Consider the following 18,915-nt stretch of genomic DNA (forward strand, 5'->3'; position numbering starts at 1 on the left):
AATGCGGGTATGGTGCATATGTTTTGGTCATGCCCGGTTATTGAGCGCTTCTGAAGCGAAGTGGCACAAAAGCTAGCAGAGAGAGGGGTTGATTGTGGTGGATACAGTGTGGGCCTGCTTGTTGGGGCGGGTGGGGGATTTCCCTAGACCACGGAAACTCAAGCATTGAACAAACTGAAGGACCTGGCATATGCGCTCGCAAAGAGGAGAATTGCTATGGGAAGGAAGACATGCCACAGACCACGATTAGAGGTGTGGTGGAAAGATTTGCAGAAATGGGCAGAGGCAGAAACCATGGTATGGCAAGAAGCGAGCAGTGCTGGGGGGTGGAGGGGAGAGGAGACAGAGACCCTGATGGCCTGGAAATTATTAATAGCAGAGTTGTTTGGGTCGATACGAGACCCAACGGAACCCATGGAAAGGGAGACCCAGCCACAAGATGCAGGAATAGAATGTGAGAAGTAATAGGCTCGGAACGGGGGGTGGGATAAGGGAAGCAGTGAAAACAATTAAGCGATGTATAATTGAAATGTTATCATATGCACTGCAAGTTTGATTTGTATTGTTTGTTTGAATAAACCAATGATTTTTTTTTTTTTTAAAGTATTAATCAGTTTGCTTTTCTTGCATTCATCTCATGCAACAGCATCTCTGTTGTTGTCAGGGTTTGAGAGAAGCAAGGTTTAAGGGCCAAGCCAGATCATGAGGCCGGCTGGGAACCTGCACCCAAAGACTGACTGGGGCAATCCTTGAAGGAATCTTCAGAGCGCAACCAGTAAGAGGTTCTAGCACAGATTCTGGGTGAGAGTTTTGAGCCCACCAGCCCAAAAAAGCAGTCTTGCAATCCTTTGAAAGCCCAGTTGCAGGCCAAGGAATACTACCACAAAAAGACACTGTACGAGGATAATACCAAACAGAATCAACCTAGCAGAAACTCCTAGAGCAAGAGGGTTCCAATACAGGGCTTGCCATGGTAGCAGGCGAGAGGCCATTGGCTAGTCTTGCAGTTCAGGAAAAAGACCTCAGTTCAGACCATAACAAGAGCAAGATCAAGACCATGGAAAAGACGAGGCCAACATAAAGACAAAGGACCAAGAACACAGCAAAGAAATTGTGAAGCACGTGCGCTGGGATGCTTAAACACCCTGTGCATGACTTGAGAAATATTGTCCTTGGCAGATGCCCTGAAGATGGAAATCCAGGAGAGGGATTTGTTATTAGGCCCTTTACCTTAAGGCCAGACACGGAATTTACATGATTCCACCTTTATTTTCCTTTTCTCCGCTCACGGTTTGCTTAGATGCTTTCATTTTAAGTTACACCCTGTCCTATAGAAGATCCTCCAACCTCTATGCATTCCAAAAAAAAGGTTGAAACCCTAATTTGTCTGTGTATGTTAGGTCATAGCCACAATGACAGAATGCATAATTTCACACACGGCATGACAATGTAAATGCACACACAGGGCAAGACTCTGTTTAACTGAATGCACCGTGGAGAAATAAATGTACGACATGAACAAGGGCAAGGCACATGGTAAAGGCATACACCAGAGCAAAACTCCACGTACAAACCAGTTGCAGGGCAGGACTGGTTAAATCAAGTATTTGCACTTGGGCGGGATTCAATCTAATATATAAAATGGGGCAGGTCTTTATTAATGTACAGGAATGTGCTGGGCAAGGCTCAAGATGGTGGCCAGACTCCATACAACTGCTTAACTATGCCTAGTTTTTTGCTTTCTGTGATGAAGCCTCTAAGCAGCATTTCAATCAACTCTGCCTTGCAAGCATAGCATCTACAACCCGCCAACAAATTAACTCCTAACAAAGATCATCTTCACTGCAGGTTTGGAATTGTTTCAGCCAGTCAAAAGAGAAATGTGATCCTGTAATTTGTTTTAAGGGCTGGATTAAACACAAGTATGGTCTTGCACGGTTTTAAGTCACACCACAATTATATCATCAGTGTGTGGGCTCTAGAGTATTTCTGGATTACATCAATAAGATCACACAGTAATATAGCTTCAGAAAACAGTGACATTGCTCACCAAGTAAAACAATTAGACTGATAACTTGATCGAAAAGCGATGAGTCTAATTGCAAGCCGTACTTGAAAGCAATACTATTCTTGATCAACATCCAGTTTGGCTTTCTCTGTTTAATTCCGAAGTCTGTGAGCTATTTGTGTAGTGGTCAGGGCTCAGTGGAGTCCCAATTCTTGTTTACTGTTCATATCAGCCATGTGTTAAAACTTTTTTTTTTTTTGTACTTGTTTTTATCTAAATTTAGATTTTACAAGATCTGGTGTAAATGTGCTTCTTCTTTAAAAACTTTTGTAGCAGGGCTCCAGAGGCCAGTCTCTCAGCTATCTTCTTTACACTGCTGATTGCATTTTGTCAGGGCAATTTGCAGAATCTTAGCTGTAGCTAAGGTCCAGGCAGTCCTTCCTCCCCAAATTAACCGCGGCCACTACTGCTCTTCTTCCGGCTCTGTGAACGGACTCAGTGTGTCGCGTAAGTAGGCTAGGCGTATAGTGGACAAAGCCTGGCAGCTAGTAAGCAAGTGTCTCCCGTTTTCCATCTGGTCCGGCATCTTGCAGAGTCTGCAGGTGTTGTATTCTGACTGGCCTCTAATTTGAAGTATTTCATTTGTGGCAAGCAAGTTTAGACGTGCTCTTAAGAATAGTTGGCAAAGTGGTCTACTCGGGAACCTTCTTAGATATTGAGCTGTTTTGTTCCTCTTTAGTGCATAACATGGAAGGTGTTTCAAGAGTTTGTTGTTCGACGCTTTTTCCTCAGTAGCAATCCAGTCTAAGTCTGCCAGTTTCTTCTTGACTTTATCTGGATTTCCAATTAAATCAGCTTCTGTGCAAGCTATAAGGTCTAAATTTTGCTTTATCTTTGTTGACCATTTCTTCAGCATTTTGCACTTTTCTCTGCACCCTTCCTCGTTTATCAACTGGTAGAGCGGGAGGCGTTGTGAAATGATGGTTTTCTGATATAACGCCAGATTTTTTGCTTCGACCGACGATTTCAACGACGAAAGTCCCAATTCTCTCCTTATTCCGGCCATTGCAGTTGACTTTGGTAGGTTCAATACAGTCCTCCAGAAATAACCTTCTAGCCTCAGCCAAAGGGTGACCGGTATCTCAGGCATGGCTTCGGAACCGTATGTAAGTGCCGGAACTGCTTTTGCCTTATAGAATTTGATGGTAGGTATAAGGGAGAATCTTCCATATTTCCTTTCCAGTATTTTGGCTTGGGTTGCCAATGATCTTACTTTTGCCCATAGGTGTTCTTGCATGCTCGTTTCTTGAGGCGAGTTGTCAATAATAACTCCCAGAAATTTGAATTTTGTTGTTTTCTCAATCGGGACGTTTTCCATGTTCCACTTGAATTTTTTCTGTTTCTTTGTTCATGTCCCCAAAGTTATGATTTTTGTTTTTTCTTTATTTATCTCCAGGTTTGAGAGCTTGATGTAGTTTGCCAAATTATCTAATTGACGCTGCAGCCCTATTTGGGTTAGGTCCATTAGTACTATATCGTCTGCGTATGTTAGACGTGGCATTGATGTATTTCCAATTTTTGGCAGAAAAGCTCTCACCGAGGCATAGGAATCTTTGAAATCGCCCATGAATGCGTCAAACAGGGTCGGTGCCAGGGGACAGCCTTGTTTCACCCCTCTTCGTATAGGAATTTCTTCCGACAGGTCGCCTTGTATGTTTAATTTCACTCTGATGGAGGTGTTCGTATGTAGCACTTTGAATGGAGCCAGAATGGCTTGCGGGCAGTTCCAGTTCAATTTCTTCCATAAAAGTTCTCTATCCACCCGGTCAAAGGCCTGGGTCAGGTCTATGAAGGCCACAAACACTGAGGCCCCTTCCTCAGCGACTTTGCTCTTGATTATGCTAAGGAGCATGATGTTTATCGTCGTGGATGGGTTTTTCTTAAAGCCTGCTTGAAATGGGTCGTTACATGGTGCCTCTATTGCCCATAGTTGGAATTTCTTTAGGAGCAGCATGCCGAAAACTTTCCCGATCGTGTCGAGCAATGCTATGGGCTGATAGTTGCCAGGATCAGACTTGTCTCCTCTTTTGTAAATGGGTACCACGTTAGCTGAGGTCCAAGATTTTGGGATGGCTCTTGATGTTTCACAGTATTTGAGGACTAGGCTGATAAAGGGAATCCATTGTTTTTTAAATGATTTTAAGTCGATGTTAGTGACACCATCTGGTCCCGGTGCTCGAGAGTTTTTTAGTCTGTTGATTATCTCCCTGATGTCCTCTGGGTTTGAGACGTCCACCCACAGGCTGTCTTGTTGGATACAAACTTGGTCCTCATTTCCCGAGTGTTTTCGGAACAGCGCTTCGAAGTGTAATATCCACTTTTCTTCGCTTACGTGGTTTGCTGGCATATTGGTTTTCTGTTCTATACCAGTTTTTAAGAGGTTCCAGAAGCTCCGGGAGTTTTTCCCCGCTCCATTTCTCAGGATCTCTTCTGAATCTTTCTGATATAGATTGATTCTGTGAGTTTTAATCCAGGCTTCATAATTTCTTTCTTCTTGAATTACTTGTGCTGCTAGATCCGGTGAGTTGTGTTTTTTGGCTTTTCGCTTTAATTGTCTCAAGCTAGCCCTTTTTGCCACGACTTGTTTATCGTATAGATGGTTCCCCGTAGGGGGCTTTCCAATTCTTTGACAAGCGGGAACTTTGTACGGGCTCAGAAAAGGGTGATAATCGATGGTTTTTTGCTCAAGTTCCACCGTTTTCGTTGAGGCTTTATATGCTTTGAACAGGTCTTCTATTCTCTCAGTGGTCAACTTTAAGCGGGTTGCCTTTGTATTACATTCAATTTCCGAGTTCATTTTTTGGTGGGGCACCTCTGTTGAGATCCATGCTGCTCTTAGCAGATTGTGGTCACTTGGGATAGTTTGCATCACTTCAAATTCTATGATCACTTCCAACATGGCCTCTGATACGTAGATGTAATCTAATGTGCTGTTTAGGGCACCCCTCTCCCAAGTTGGCAGTCTGCTGGAGAGTGGGAATGTCTGATCTAGATTGTAGAACCCTCTTGAAGACATCAGATTGTGCCACAACTCCCCTCTAGATTCTAGGGTGGATTTTTTTCGTTCAGTGATGGATGTAGATGTGTTTTTTTGTTTCAGATTTAGATCTCCGCAAATTAAGACATGGGCGATGTTCTTTTCCCCATATAACCTGTCGATTTCTTTTTCCAACATTGTTAGGAATTTTTTGCCTGTGATTGCTTGTGGGTTCCAGTAGATATTGATTATTCCAATTTCTTTAACTGTTCTCTTTTCTGGCTGTTTCTCTGGAATTGTCCATGTCAGTCTGATCACTTGCATGTGGCTTGAGGCTGTAATAGATTCTGTAATGCTTAGCCCGCAGTCCACTCTAATCGCCACCAAAAGACCGGATGAAGGGCGCCCCAGGCTGTTCTTGTTTGCTGGGGCGAAAGCGATCTCGTAACCCTCCAGTGAAGGTTTCTCAGTTAGCCAGTGTTCCTGAAGTGCGATTATTTCAAATTGACCCAGATCCGGACCCCCCCCCCCGTCGTAAGATGTTTATATCCACAGGTGTTCCATGAGGCTATCTGGATCTTCTTTTCCCTCACACGTCGAGTTGTTGGAGATGTTCGTTCTGTGGCCCCGTCTCCTAGGGCGGATCGTTGCTATTTGGTCAAAGTTGCTGTAAGTGATTTTGGTAACCAAGCCCATAGTGGTTTTGATGTGGGCACAGATATAGCCTGAGGGACTTCTTTCAATGACGGAATTTTCATTTGGGGTGCTGTTTCATAATTCCCCGTTTCAACAGAGGTAGCTCTTTTTCGACGTGTTGATTCCGTTGATCGGGTGACACCTTTGCTCTTCGCATCTGTTTTATTGTTTGTGGTTGTTTTTGGTTCGGTTCGTCCTTGACTCGGTTTTTCTTTTGGGTAGTCGGGTCTTTCTTTGTCGTATTGCAACCGGCTGTCTCTGTACAGTTCTTCCGTTCTGGATATATAATGAGTGATCTTGCCCTTGTTTATTTTTGGAGACTTGGGCTTGTTCACCTATGTCTTTGGGGTGATCTCGCTTAACCATAGGCCTTTCTCGGCTGGTAGTTCTTTGGCTTCCTGCAGTTGAGCTCCGTAGTTCTTCCCTTTTATATGTAGGTAGCATTTTGCTTTGCTGCCTGAGTGGTACGGTTCCACTAGTGTTAGATCCTCTGTCGACAGGCGAAGTCAGTACTGACCTTAGATGTCTAAAGATTTTCAGAATTGTGCTTCTGTTTAGAATTATGTCCTCTTTGTTTTCTCTCATTTGTTCCAATTTCAAAATTATGGATGGTTGGTCGGGTTCGGACTCTGGCTTTCTTTTCTGACGGCCTCGGTTGGCATAATGTCTCGAATCGCTTCTCTCTTCTGCAGATTTATGGAAGTACCGGTGTTTTTCCTTCCGTTCCCAAAGGTCTCGTTGATAGTCAGACTTGGAGTATGAAGGAAGATGTTGAGTCCGTCTGTCTACCTTCTTTTCCTCTTTATATTCCACCCGATTTCTGACATTAGTTGATTCTGATTGTTCTTTACCTTCCGTTCTTGCCCTACTGTCTGGTGGGTCTTGGATAGAGTCTTTCCTTGTCCGCCCCTTGTCATTGATGTGTTTTTGGGGGAATACCTCCCTTGCGGATTGACGCGTCAATGATTGTTGATGGCACCTCTCCTCTGGCTCTTCATAGACGGATAAGTCCATCCATTCTTTGTCTCTTAAGAAATCATCCGCCGTCATTGGGGAGCTGTTTGACTTCTGAGCCGAGGAACCCCTGGTTAAGTTGTTTTTCTTTTTTGTCAACTCCTGTTCTTTTACTACTGGTCGATTTAGGCTCTTGCTGTGAGATTGATTTTGAACCTCCGCCCCATTTTTCTGTTGTTGCACTGGTCCTTTATTTGATGTTTCCTGCGATTTTATAGAGGTAGTCTGAATTGTCCTTGTGGAAATGCTACCCTCTTTCTTTGAGTTCTTATTAGCTGGGGATTCTTCTCTTTTTTTTTTGTACACCAGAGGTTGATGGACTGTCCAAGTCTGTCATTTTTTGGTTGAAAGTGAAGACCTTATTTTGTGACAACGGGAATGATGGTCCAGTTCCCTGATTCATATTAAAAATGCTGAAAGCGCCCTGTGTTTGCACTTCGACGTTTGCCATCTGCTTAGTTAGGTCAATGGCGTTTGATGTCCCTGAAGTCTGTGTCGACCCATTTTTAGATAAAGCTTTTTTCTCCTGCTTGGACTTCTCTCGGTGTTCTTTCGCTTCAGACGAGTTGTTTTTTTTGACTTTCCTTACATTTCACATTTATGAGGTCGTCGATCCGTTTTTCTGAGGCCTTCACATATCCTTCCAAATAGATCAATTTTGTCAAGGTCATGGCCGACACTGTGGTTTGATCTTTCATTGAGTCATTTAGTGTTTCATATAATTTGCAGAAGGGAGCCAGGGCGATTGTAATGGCGGACATAATAGTTGCTAAGTCCGATTTTTTTGCTGGTGTTTCTTTTAGACCTGGACTGGGTCTGTCTTGTTTGGGGCGACCCCCCGAGGGATGGTCGTCGGCCGGGTCAAGTGATTGTCGCCTCGAAGGCGGGGAAGCCAACCCGAGGCTTCTGTTCGGCCCCCTTTTCTTACTGGTGTACTGGAGCGGAACTTCGGTCGGGTTTGGATTCACCTAGTCAGTTGTTCTTTCTTCTCCATAGTTGTGTTTTGGTCGTGATGGGGTCTGGAGTTCGAAGAGACTGAGGATCTGCTCTTTTGGCCCTGGCGGGGTTTTTTTTCAGTTCTTTATCGCCCGTCTTCACTGGGCTGGTTGGACTTGGGACCGTGTGTTCTTCTGTCCTTTCCTGTGCTTTTTGAGGCGAAGCCACTGGCATAGTGCTTTTTCGTGCCTCAGTTCCCATGCATATCGGAGAGGTGGCTTCTTTGTCCTTATTCTCTGCTCTGTTTTCCATACCGCCTTCCCCTTTGTCTTCCACCGAAATCGCCGTAGGGTTTGGATTGGGATTGTAGTTATCGCTTGAGTTGTCTTGATCTACCTCCCTCGCGGCTTCCTGAGGTAGGCACATAATCTCACTTTGAGGTTTTTCAATTGGACTCACATCAGGTGGCGTCATTTTGCGTGTTTTAGGTGGTGGTGAGGTTTCCGTGATTGCTGCCAGGATTTCCGCGTCAGATAGTTCCAATATGTCGTATTTCCTTTTTCCTTGATTTTTAAAGAAATCCAACAGTGAGTTTAATTGTCCTTTTTTCAGGGGCGTCTTGCATGGCTGAGTCTTTTTCTTATTGGCCTTATTTGGCCCTTTATTTTTGTTATTTGCTTTGGATCATTTCGTTTGATGGTCTTTTGGTTTTTTGTGCTTCATGCGAGGGAGATCTAGTTGTTTCGTCGTCGATCTCTATCCACATCTAATTTGGAGGCGAGTTATTGATTAGAGGATTTTTCTCCCTCTGTGTCAACTGTAAGGATTTCTTTTTTGTTTTTTCTGTTATGTTCTTTTTTTTGTTAATTTGATTCTTTTGAGCTTGAGAGGAAGCAGATATAGTCTCACTTTCCACAGTAATTTCGTCTATATTAATTATTTGAGTCACATCTTGTAACGCTCACCTGATTCTCGCAGAGGCGCCGGTCTTGACTGGGCGACTACCGTATCTTCAAAGGTGATGTGTAGCACCCGGTTGGCTCTTTGGGCTGGACCTCTGTGCACTGTATGCCTGACGTGTAGAGTAAGATGTCTGCAGATAGAAAATATGGGGTTAATGAACTGGGGTTATTGGGGTGTCCCTATCTCTTTCCTCTTCTCCTCTCCTGTAGACCCCTAAAGGTTAACGCTCTCACCTTAGGTAAGTGAATGCCAAGCTCTCCATCTGCCTCGGGGCAGGGTGCTGTAGCCAGTTTCTTCACTGGATAGGTAGCACAGGCCTCTTGACTTCAGAGGACTGCTGTCCGTCGTTTACTGCACGAACGGTAAGTTTCGAGTCATTCAAATGTCTTTTAAAGTCTTTAGTAATGATGTCTCTTGTTTTGCAGGGTTCCGGCGATGGCGGATGACGGGCTGAAGTGAGTTGAAGATGGAGCCCGTGTGATGAATAGAAGCGCCTGGAAGCACGTGAGTAAGCGCTTGTTGCCTGTTTCACGATGCGCTCCAACTGTCTTTTTATTTTGCAGGTACGAGTTCGGAGCGGCTGCAGGGTGCTGGAATACCCACTGGATTAGATGTGGAAAGGAGTAATGGCACGTGAGTATTAAAGTTCCCCAATGTATTTAAACGCACCTTGTTTTGTCTTTCAGATGCGGATGCAGCGCCGAAGGCCTCCGGAGCGTGCGAAGAGTTGGTAAGCTTTTGTCTTTCAGATGCCGGAATGCAGTATGAAGACCTCCGGAGCGCACGAAGAGTAGGTAAGCCTTTGCCTTTCAGATGCCGGAATGCTGACCTGTTCTTTCTTGTCTTTATAGGTGTTGCTGAAGACTGGATTCAGGATGGTAAGCCTTTTTCCTTAGGCCCAGGACTGGATGCAGAAGACACGATGAGCGTCCTGCTGCAGAGGGTGCAGAATAACGCAAAGCAAGATTCATCCACCGGGTGTGGTTTAAATAGCCTCCTGTAGTGCTTAGGTGTCTCCTTCCACAGCCACGCCTAAGTAAGAAAAGAGTTCCTGGTAAGAAAAGAGTTCCTGCCTTCCAGAAGAGTTCCAGTGTTCTAAATCTAGGGAGTGGCTCCAGCCCCACCCAACAGGAAAAGTAGTTCCAAACAGAAGAGGATCAGAGGCTCAACTGGCAGGCAAGTAAGCAGCATGGTCTGCTGCAGGTAAGTCCACCCAAGCATTATGAGCCCGGCGCTTCCAGCGCTGGGACTGGGCATATTTATGAGCCTGGTGCCACTGGCGCCAGGACTGGGTCCAAAAGGTCCCAATTGGGACTGGTTGGCACTCGGAACCTGGGTTATGGATCTGCTTCCAAGGGAGTTGGGAAAACCCTGACCTTTTGGAAGCAGAGATCATGACACATCTTTTGCCTTTTTATTAAAGGACTGTATCCCCGTAGCTGCGTCCTTTTCGCATTGTGCCTCTGCTCCCACCGACTGTGGGTTCCCAAGGACCAAGTCCTTTGTGGATCGTGTGGCAGCCTCAGGCTGAGCCCGGTGAACCTGGGCTATAATACTGCTCTGTTCCGCTTGGGGCGCCTCCTCCACGGTATCTGCCTGTTCCTGTCTGGATTAATCCAATGGACCCGCACTACGGCTCCGGCTCCACACGGCGTCACGGGACCCTTCCCGCTCCTAGCGGAGGGTGAGGGACCCGGAGCTGCCTTCTCTCCGGACCGCCGGGGCTCTCTGGCGCAGTTCTCTGTCGTCCATACTTCGGGTGCATTTCTCGGAGCCCCTGTGAGTTCACCCACCTTCCTCTCGTTGAGGCCCGCCCCCGTCCGCCCTCCGGCAGGCGAAGGGTGACCCACAAGCTCTGAGTCGGGCGGGGAGATCACGGTTCCCCCTGGAACGCTATCTGTTAATTCCGTTCATCCCATATTCTGCCTCGCTGCACCAGGCGAGGTCAGATCTTTACCCCTGTTTGAAAGGGCGTTGTTTTGTAGTGTGCATGATATCGATTTGGCATCACACATGCCTTCACCGGTATCGATGTCTGCACGTGTTTTGTGCAGTTGAGTGTCAATGGAGGACGCTCCGAACCTTTGCAGAGGGCGTGTTGTACGTGTTGGTCTTTTGTCTCTGTATCCCTCGGCCGGTAGTGTTTGCTCCGTCTGCATGGACATGATGGATTGCTTTGCTGTTGTTTTGTGTCTTAAGGTGAAATCGGTACACGGTCCACTTACCGCCCATATGGTTTCGCTTTTGTGACTTGTGGCTTGACGGCTGTCTATGAAGTTTTGATAGCCGGCGTCAGAGAGTAATGTTTGTCCAGCTGCCAGCGTACAGCAAAGCAGCAAACAGTGAAACATTCACAGCAGGATACTCGCGCCCTTGACTAGCGCGGGCTTAACGCCGCAAGGGCGTCCCTCACGGCCTTTTGAGCTTCGCTTCCTGGATGGGCGGAGCTACGAGACTCCGGTCTCTTAAGGCTACAGCGTCTTTCTCTGCTCGCTCAGGAATCGGCTCGCAATATGCAGCAATGGTCAGTACTGGTCACAAGGAGTCCTTCTTCAAAGGGATTCAGGTACAATGCGCACTTCACTTCACTTCACTTCAGGCGCAGCCACAGTGAAACAGTCACAGCAGGATACTCGCGCCCTTGACTATAATACCTTCTGGTGTGAAGTCCTTGACAGATTAGATTTGACCCTTTCCAGTAGGTTTCCAAGAGGGCTGTCACAGATTTTGCTATTGGCAAATACTGGTCGGTGTTTAACGGCTCGTTTATATGGTTCTTGGATAAATAGAATTTTGTATTTGCAGTGAAACAGATTTTTGAAAGTTTGGAAGATGGGGGGAAAAAGCCAACGATGGAAAATTGGATTAATTATGTTGTGATTTTATCTGATTTTGAACTAGTTATGTACAAGAGGAAGGGTAAGGAAGATTCTTATTGGGTTTTATGGAAACCTTTTATTGATTTATATGGTAATAGTTCATTGTCTGTATGATCGGCTAGTCTAGGTGAATACATATTTGTATTAGTGTTGGTCTTGTCTGCTGTTGTTGGTGAGTAGATGATTATTTGTTAGTTATTGGGTATGTTGTTATTTGTTTATGTATTGTTCCGTGTCTATATGTTGGGGATTCTGTATGGTTTATTTGTATAGGTCTTATTATCATTGGGAAATGTTTTAGCACTCCATTGTATAGAGGTTTCTTTAATTTTTATGAGTAGTTCTTCATTTGATTGCTTGTGGTTTAGAGGTTTTAATGGATGTATGTGTTAAGATATGTTATATTTCATGTTGATTTTGGTTGTATTATATCTTGCGTGTACTTGTTTGAATAAGATAAATAAAGTTAATTAAAAAACGTATAATGCCTGTTGGCATCATTATATTCAGCTATGCAGATGATACACAATTGGTCTGTTAAGGTGATCTCAAAATCCCAAATAGACCCAGAGGAAGTGGAATCAGTCCAAACCAGCCTCAATGAAAGTAAGCTAAAGTGAATGGCGAAACCCAGCTTTATTCACATGAAAACAAAGCCGGGGCAGCATAGAAGCATTGAACTCTTGCTGCTCTCAACATGTTAAATCAGAAACAATAGCTTAAGTAATACAAACTCGTCAATGACATCAGAACACAATATCTTTTAACAAAACTAACAAGGATAGGTTAGTGGGTTTTGCGACATAGATTTCATAGGGTCTAAACATCTCATTGGGTTACAAGTATCTGGTGGCTCCACCTGGAACCACCCCTATATTTATAAGGGTTAAAACACATCATCTCTACGACAAGTGGTTGGTTGGCATATTACTTCATGGGCATTTGATACACCAAGGATTTCGATAGGTTGGCTCTTTACTAACCAACCTTGGACACTTCACAGGACGTCAGGATATGTGCCAGACGCAAAGTAGGAGGGTGAGAGGCTCATGGACTGTTAATCTTCCAATTAAAGTTACCATCCCTCATTCTCAGACCATGAAACAGGGCAATCCCTTTGTACTTGGCCATGTGTGGCACCTCGTCTCTACGTGTGCGTTTAGGGAGTCTGGCAGGTGTCCCATCTGTGTTCATGTCTAATGAATTACCAGTGTTCTCTGTGTTTGGGTCACATGCTATGAGACCGTGTATGAAACTGGATTACCTCCTATTTATTGCGATTTTAGCTAATATTAATGTGTGTCAGGTTTTCTGTTGCCGTTGGGGTACTCTTGCATTATGCGTCATTAAGATTTTTGGCCTACTGCTCTACTGCACCGGACCATAAAAAGGTTGTTTATGCCCTTCTGAAACTTTAATCTGGGAGTATACCTGCTTGCATCCCAGGAACAGTTCTCGTGCCTTCGTTTCGCCATCCCATTCTCCCTTATTTCACTCTAACCTTGGCACTAGTTGCCAGCTACTGTCTGAGCTCTGCATGGATATGTGTATTTGTGGAGCCTTTGGAGCTTTGAGAAAGCCTTGCACCCTTTGCTATTTCTGAAACATGCTGTGGATTCCATCGTTAAGAAGATGGCTGCCCAATTACACGCTAGTTTCCATGTTAACGAGCTATATTCAAGTCGTCATGTTGCATTCACCTTATACATTGGTCATGTTAGTGTTTTTTACGTCTTTGGATGCTATGTTCGTATTCTTCAGGTCTAAATGCATATATTACCTATTGTAAGTGTTCAACAAATGCCATCCATGTTTGCTTTGTGTCTAATGTATGCTCTTTTACTGTTACATTGGTTTGAATGCTTTTTGCCATCTGCAGCTCACATTGTCCCTAACCCCTGCTGCACTAGTGGTGAATGTTAGGGAGAATTCTCATTTATGTGCTAATTCCCTTCAACCTTAGATACCCCCAGCTCTTTTGCTGGACTTAAGGACTGTTCAATTTTAACCGTGGAGTGAGTGAGCCCTTTTTCTCACTCGCTCATGTGTTTTGACCTGATTTGGATCATGGGTTTCCTGTGTTTTTGGAGTCTAACAAACTCCATAGGCATCTACTTTTTGTATGGTGACACACAGCACCTTCAGTGCAGTGTCACAGAGAAATCCTTTAGATTTCTCAGAAGGGTTAAATGCCTTTTCTTGTGTGAACTACTGTTCCCAAGAATAGTAAAGTGAAATTGACTTTACTTACCGTTTCGCTTTATAGGCCCAGCACACCCCATCTTATGTGGAGTGCTGGTGGGTTACTTAGTAGCCCCTTATCCTACCTACTCATGTAACATTTGTTATGTTACCCTCACTACTTTCAATGGCTGGTGGCAGTGGTTTCATTTTCCTACCATTGTGCTTTTTTACCGCAGGTTGAATCGTCATCTGCAGTATAGCACCCATGGGTGACCATTTTGTCAAAATGGCCCCAGTCTTTTTTTTGCCTTTTTCTGTTTGTGAGGTCTTTCTTGGGTTTTACTCTGCCCGCCAAGCCAGGTTTGAGCCCTTTGTTTGTTTTGCCTTTGGCGGGCTTCAGTACTGAAACCCGCCTCTGGCTACAGTGTGTCTGGCAGGGCAGGAAGCGAGGGAGGTTCCGGAAACTCCTCTGTCCTTTTGTCTTTAGGAATGCCTCAATGCATCCAGTCCTGACTGGCTGGCTGGCTGGCTATCCTTTCAGGACAGCCACCCTGCTATTTGAGTGACAGTTAGGCTGTGCATGAATGGGAGAAACCTGCTTAAAAGGCAAGGGTTTTGGGAAGGAAGACAGAGTCTATCATGGGAAGAACAACCCTAAGAAACCGTGAACGAAGCTTGCTGCATCCTCCTAGACCTTTGAATTGCCTGGTGAAGCCCTACTGCTGTGCTGAAACTCCTTTTTCTGATCGACAAGAAAAGCTCCGGAAGGGACGACTTCTTCCGTTGGGTTAGTGAGACCAAATAACCCTGAGACAAACTCTACTGGACCATCTTCCCCAACCGGCTGTACTTCTTTGCCGCTGCAGCTGCCAGGGGTCGAAAAATCTGTAGTCAAGTGCAACGTATGTGATCCGGCCAGAAGCTCGAGGAGTGTCCCCAGGACGACCAGAGCTTGCGTCCCCTCACCAGAGTGCAAGACTCGAGGAGTGAAGGCAGCCCAACCAGTAGCCAAGATCTGCAGTGGGGGCAGAAGCTATGGATATCATATTAATCTGCCTCCCAGCAGATCTTTGACACGAGTATCGATATGACAGATCACTCTTGTATTTTCTCTGATGGCCTGTTGGCCAATAATAATTGAATGAAGCATAATAGTCTAAAAATGAATCCAAACAAAAGAGATTATTGTGACAGGACAGCCTTTTACCTTGGCCCCTCAGATTGTTGCAGTTGTGATATGAGCATTTATTACTCTCCGCCACTTGAAAAAAATACTGCCATTCCTAGATGTCCCATATCTGACTGATTATCTTGGTACTGCCTATTCTTGATTACTCCAACAGCTTTTGCTTAGACTAGACTTAGATCAAAATATCAAACAAAATGAATACACCATCTACAAACTGCCAATGTCCGTCTCTTGCTTATGTTCTGCAGATCTCTTGTTCGGGCTCTATATCCTCAGCTCTCCATTGGCTATTGGTGGACTGCTGCGTCAAATTGAATATAAATTGTATATTAAGTGCACAGATCTATTTTAGTTAGTGCCACAGTTCATATGATCTAGCATCAATCAATATTCCTCTTCATACCTTTTAAAATCCACATCTTCAGACTCTAAATGACCACTAAAATATACAAGTGGAAGAGTATTCTTACTCTGTGCAGCCACCTTTTGTTATTTTCTTCCTCTATCTTTAAGAATGATTGAATACCATCTCCAATTTAGAAGAGCCATTAAAGCCTTTCTTTTCGCGTAATAAATGGATGGTTTTCAGCACGAGGATTGGCAGCCGCCTAAACGTGGTATTATCGAAACTATAAAAAGTCAAACTCAAACTGCCCATCCAATCGACCGTGAACAAGAAACTAGTGTCAGAAAAAAGAGTAGAATCAATGCTAGGTGACAGCAACTGTTATTTATGCGAAAAGGTTCCTTTAGGGATAGTTACAGGGCGGGGGCAAACTGAGAAAATGCAAAATAAATAGGTCAAGTCCCTTAAATTGTCAAATCTGGGTCTGGTGTCTATTCACTTCTATATGTATGCACATTTTAGGCCCGCACAGGGGGCCGAAGCAGAGTTGGGCGATGACTTACAAATCCGCAGAGCTTCCACCAAGTTACCTACACTTATATCCTGCCTTTACTTGACTTCTCTTATCACACCTTACTTCAGGGCACTGGTTCCATCCACCAAAGCCCATTCCTCATATTGCCTAAAGAATTTGCAAAGGTTTCATATCATAAAGGAATCTCCCCTACACCTCTTTTGCTCTCTTCTCCTGTACATCCTTAATGTTTCATCACAAACTCATATCCCCTCCCCTGTCCACCCTTCTCAGACTAGAGGGACTTGCCTGCTCCTTTGCCTCTACCACACTCCTTATCAGATCTCCCTTGTCTTTACTTCCAGCCTACTTCACTATGTCACCTAACTAGTGAACACAACCTTCCCCCCTCTCCTCTGATGTTTCTGTCAACCACCCTCTCGTTATTCTCTGTAGCTTCATCCTTTCTGTTTTCGCCAACCTCCCCTCCTGGCCTTCTTCCAACATCCCCTTTGATGTTCCTCCAAACCTCAACCTACAATGCTCTGGCATCCTTTCTCCTTACTTTCCCCTCCAACTACTTCTCACCCACTCCTCTCCCTCCGCCACCAACTGCTTTAATGAGGTTCCTTCCTCAGGTTCTGGAAACCTCCCGCCACCTTCTCCATGTCTTCCTCCAGCCACAACTTTGTACACTCTCATCGCTTCTTCACGCTCTTCTGTCTCAATCGCCTCCAGAAATAGGTCTTTCCACGCTGATGCACAGCAGACACAGCAGACTGGGCCTCTCACTCCCTTCTCCCCTCTTCACCCCTCCCTCTCTGCCCCCCCCTCTATCCTCCTCCCTGCCCCCCCCTCTCTCCACAAACTGCACAATGCTGTTGGTATGTTGCAATAGTGTTCTTCTTCTTAATCCTTTCGCCCATCTTTCTCAACCCTGCCCTTTCTAAAAAGGGTCATAATAGGCAGGCCCTTTGATTTTATTTGGGTAAAAAAAAAAGACATGGCCACACCCTTAAAGGTGCAGGGCCACCAGCGTTATGCTACCAGTAACGGAACCCTTGGGCAGAGTGGAACAAAACAGGGTATACACCTTAGTACTGCTTTCAGTACCAGCATCACTTAGCATGGGGTGGCACTCGGCCCCTTTGAGCACCCCATCTACTAATCACAGGACAGGGACTTCTTCAAACAAGGTAGAAAGATTTTCAACCAACCAATCAACAGTTATCAGTTCTTACCTGCTGGAGGCCAGGCCTTAATGTAACCGGTGCAGTGTACAACCGAATACTGCGCCTCTCCCTCCTTCACCGGGCCAAGACCATTCCTAAAGAAGAAAATTAGATCAACCAATGAAGTTTGAAATAGGTGTGTACCTACTACAGTTTGAGATGTGTAGGTATCATCTAGTATGGCTGAAGGTGCCTGCATTTGGGAACACACCGGTCTTAAACCTCAGTGTTCAGCGTACAAAGCAGATACAAATGCTAAGAAATGAGAGGGGGGAACGTCTTAATACTGAGTCCCAAAACAGATGTATACATTACTGCTGGCTGGTTAAAAAGGCTAACATAAATGTGTCCTTTGGTGCTACAAAATAAACATGTGTGTGTCAGTGTTGAAATATTAGGAAGCTGTCTTCCTTAAAACTAATACATTGGACAGGTAAGACCTGTAGGAGACTAAACTGAGGTTTTACATTTCTCCCTCCATTGAGAATGAGCAGTGAAAGTAGATTGCTGAGACATGTGATCCAGGATCTGTGTGGGTCATCAGCATGCATTGGATACACACTACGAAGGCTGTCACTTAGCGCACAATCCCCAGTGGCATGAAGACAGCAACAAAATTACAGAAAAAAGTATTTGATTTTACTGCTCGCTAAAAAACAAGGAAACGCTGTGTGTAGCAGAAGTTCCATGCATCATGAAATAGTGTGTGGTATACAGAAAAAGAATGAGTTACTTAACTGCAACTACAGTTCATTATGGACAGTATTCATCTTGTGTGAAGCAACATAGTCCTTCGTAATAATAATATGTAGCAGTATATATAAGGGCTCCAGTAGACAAAGCTGTTTAGGAAAGCAGTATTTCCTTGAAGTTAACCTGACTCTTCCATTCGGATCTAAGGGAGTCTGGTGGCAAGTAAGGTACAGTTGACATACACAAGGCAATATCGAAACAATACATAATAGAAATTATACATTGTCAAATGTTCTACAAGAAGGTTCAACTTACATTAAAAAGGTATGATGTGCTATAGTTAAGGAATAAATCAATAAAGACATTAAGATGGCCCTCTATGCGGACGTTATGCGGATGTTATTCTAACAGTAATACCTTGTGCTGTTAATACTGTGCCACCACCTTGCAATGCAAACACTTGCAGTGCTTGTGATGCACTGATATATGAAAATCTGCCTCATGACAGCTGTGTTGATGTACTCTACCTGTTGTAGGAATGGGACGATCTTGAAGTATCGCCATACTGAACTCAAAAATATGTTGTGTAGTCTCTTTACTAAGAGTGATCATAATTTCCTGACTTTTATGGAAAGTACCTCTCAATGTTTTACCCTGCTTGGAATTTCCACTTTTGCTCTCTTTTCTAAGAGTGGGTTGACCTCTACTAGCAATATAGGGAAATGTTCTTTGCATGTCCTATCTGGCCTTGGTGGTATGTTGCAGGGGTTTTCTGAAGCTAAATCAATAGCCCTGTTTTATGGTTTTCTTCACCCACTTGTACAAGATGATGGTCATCACTCATTTGTGGACATGTTCTGATTTCTGGCCCCTTCTGAGGAAGTATGGTAGGGCACCATCCTGTTGAAGATACTGCTTTGTTGTAGGGCTTTGCCTTGTGGGCTCACCTCTACGCCTTTCTCAAACACTCAGATTCTGGCTGTACCACTGTGGGTATTGCTACCATGTTTGTGCAAGGACCTGAAAAGACAGCTAGTAGCCTCTATACCTCCTCACAGAAGCAGTGAGTCTCATTTGAAAGAACCTGGTGAAAAGAGTTACCAAAAAAAGTGCTTTCTGGTTTTCCTTTGTGGAACCTTCCAAAACATTCATGGATTTGTCAGGCAAACAGGTTTTCCCTATACTGGGCATAATATTTATGCTACGCTGGGCTTTCAGGATAGT

The 18,915-nt window shown here is 44.5% G+C and overlaps 1 protein-coding gene across 5 annotated transcripts in view; it reads right to left on the reverse strand.

The window, feature by feature from the left end:
* ARNT2 (aryl hydrocarbon receptor nuclear translocator 2) overlaps nucleotides 1-18,915 on the reverse strand; it is an 861,066-nt gene that overhangs the window by 411,874 nt on the left and 430,277 nt on the right. For all 5 annotated transcript variants that reach the window (XM_069624174.1, XM_069624173.1, XM_069624172.1 and 2 more), the window contains one exon: nucleotides 17,008-17,093. In XM_069624174.1, the coding sequence (XP_069480275.1) occupies nucleotides 17,008-17,093 (86 nt within the window). The remainder of the gene's footprint in view (nucleotides 1-17,007; nucleotides 17,094-18,915) is intronic.

Source organism: Ambystoma mexicanum, chromosome 11 (genome assembly GCF_040938575.1).
Source record: "Ambystoma mexicanum isolate Mex_15411 chromosome 11, UKY_AmexF1_1, whole genome shotgun sequence".
Lineage (NCBI taxonomy): Eukaryota > Metazoa > Chordata > Amphibia > Caudata > Ambystomatidae > Ambystoma > Ambystoma mexicanum.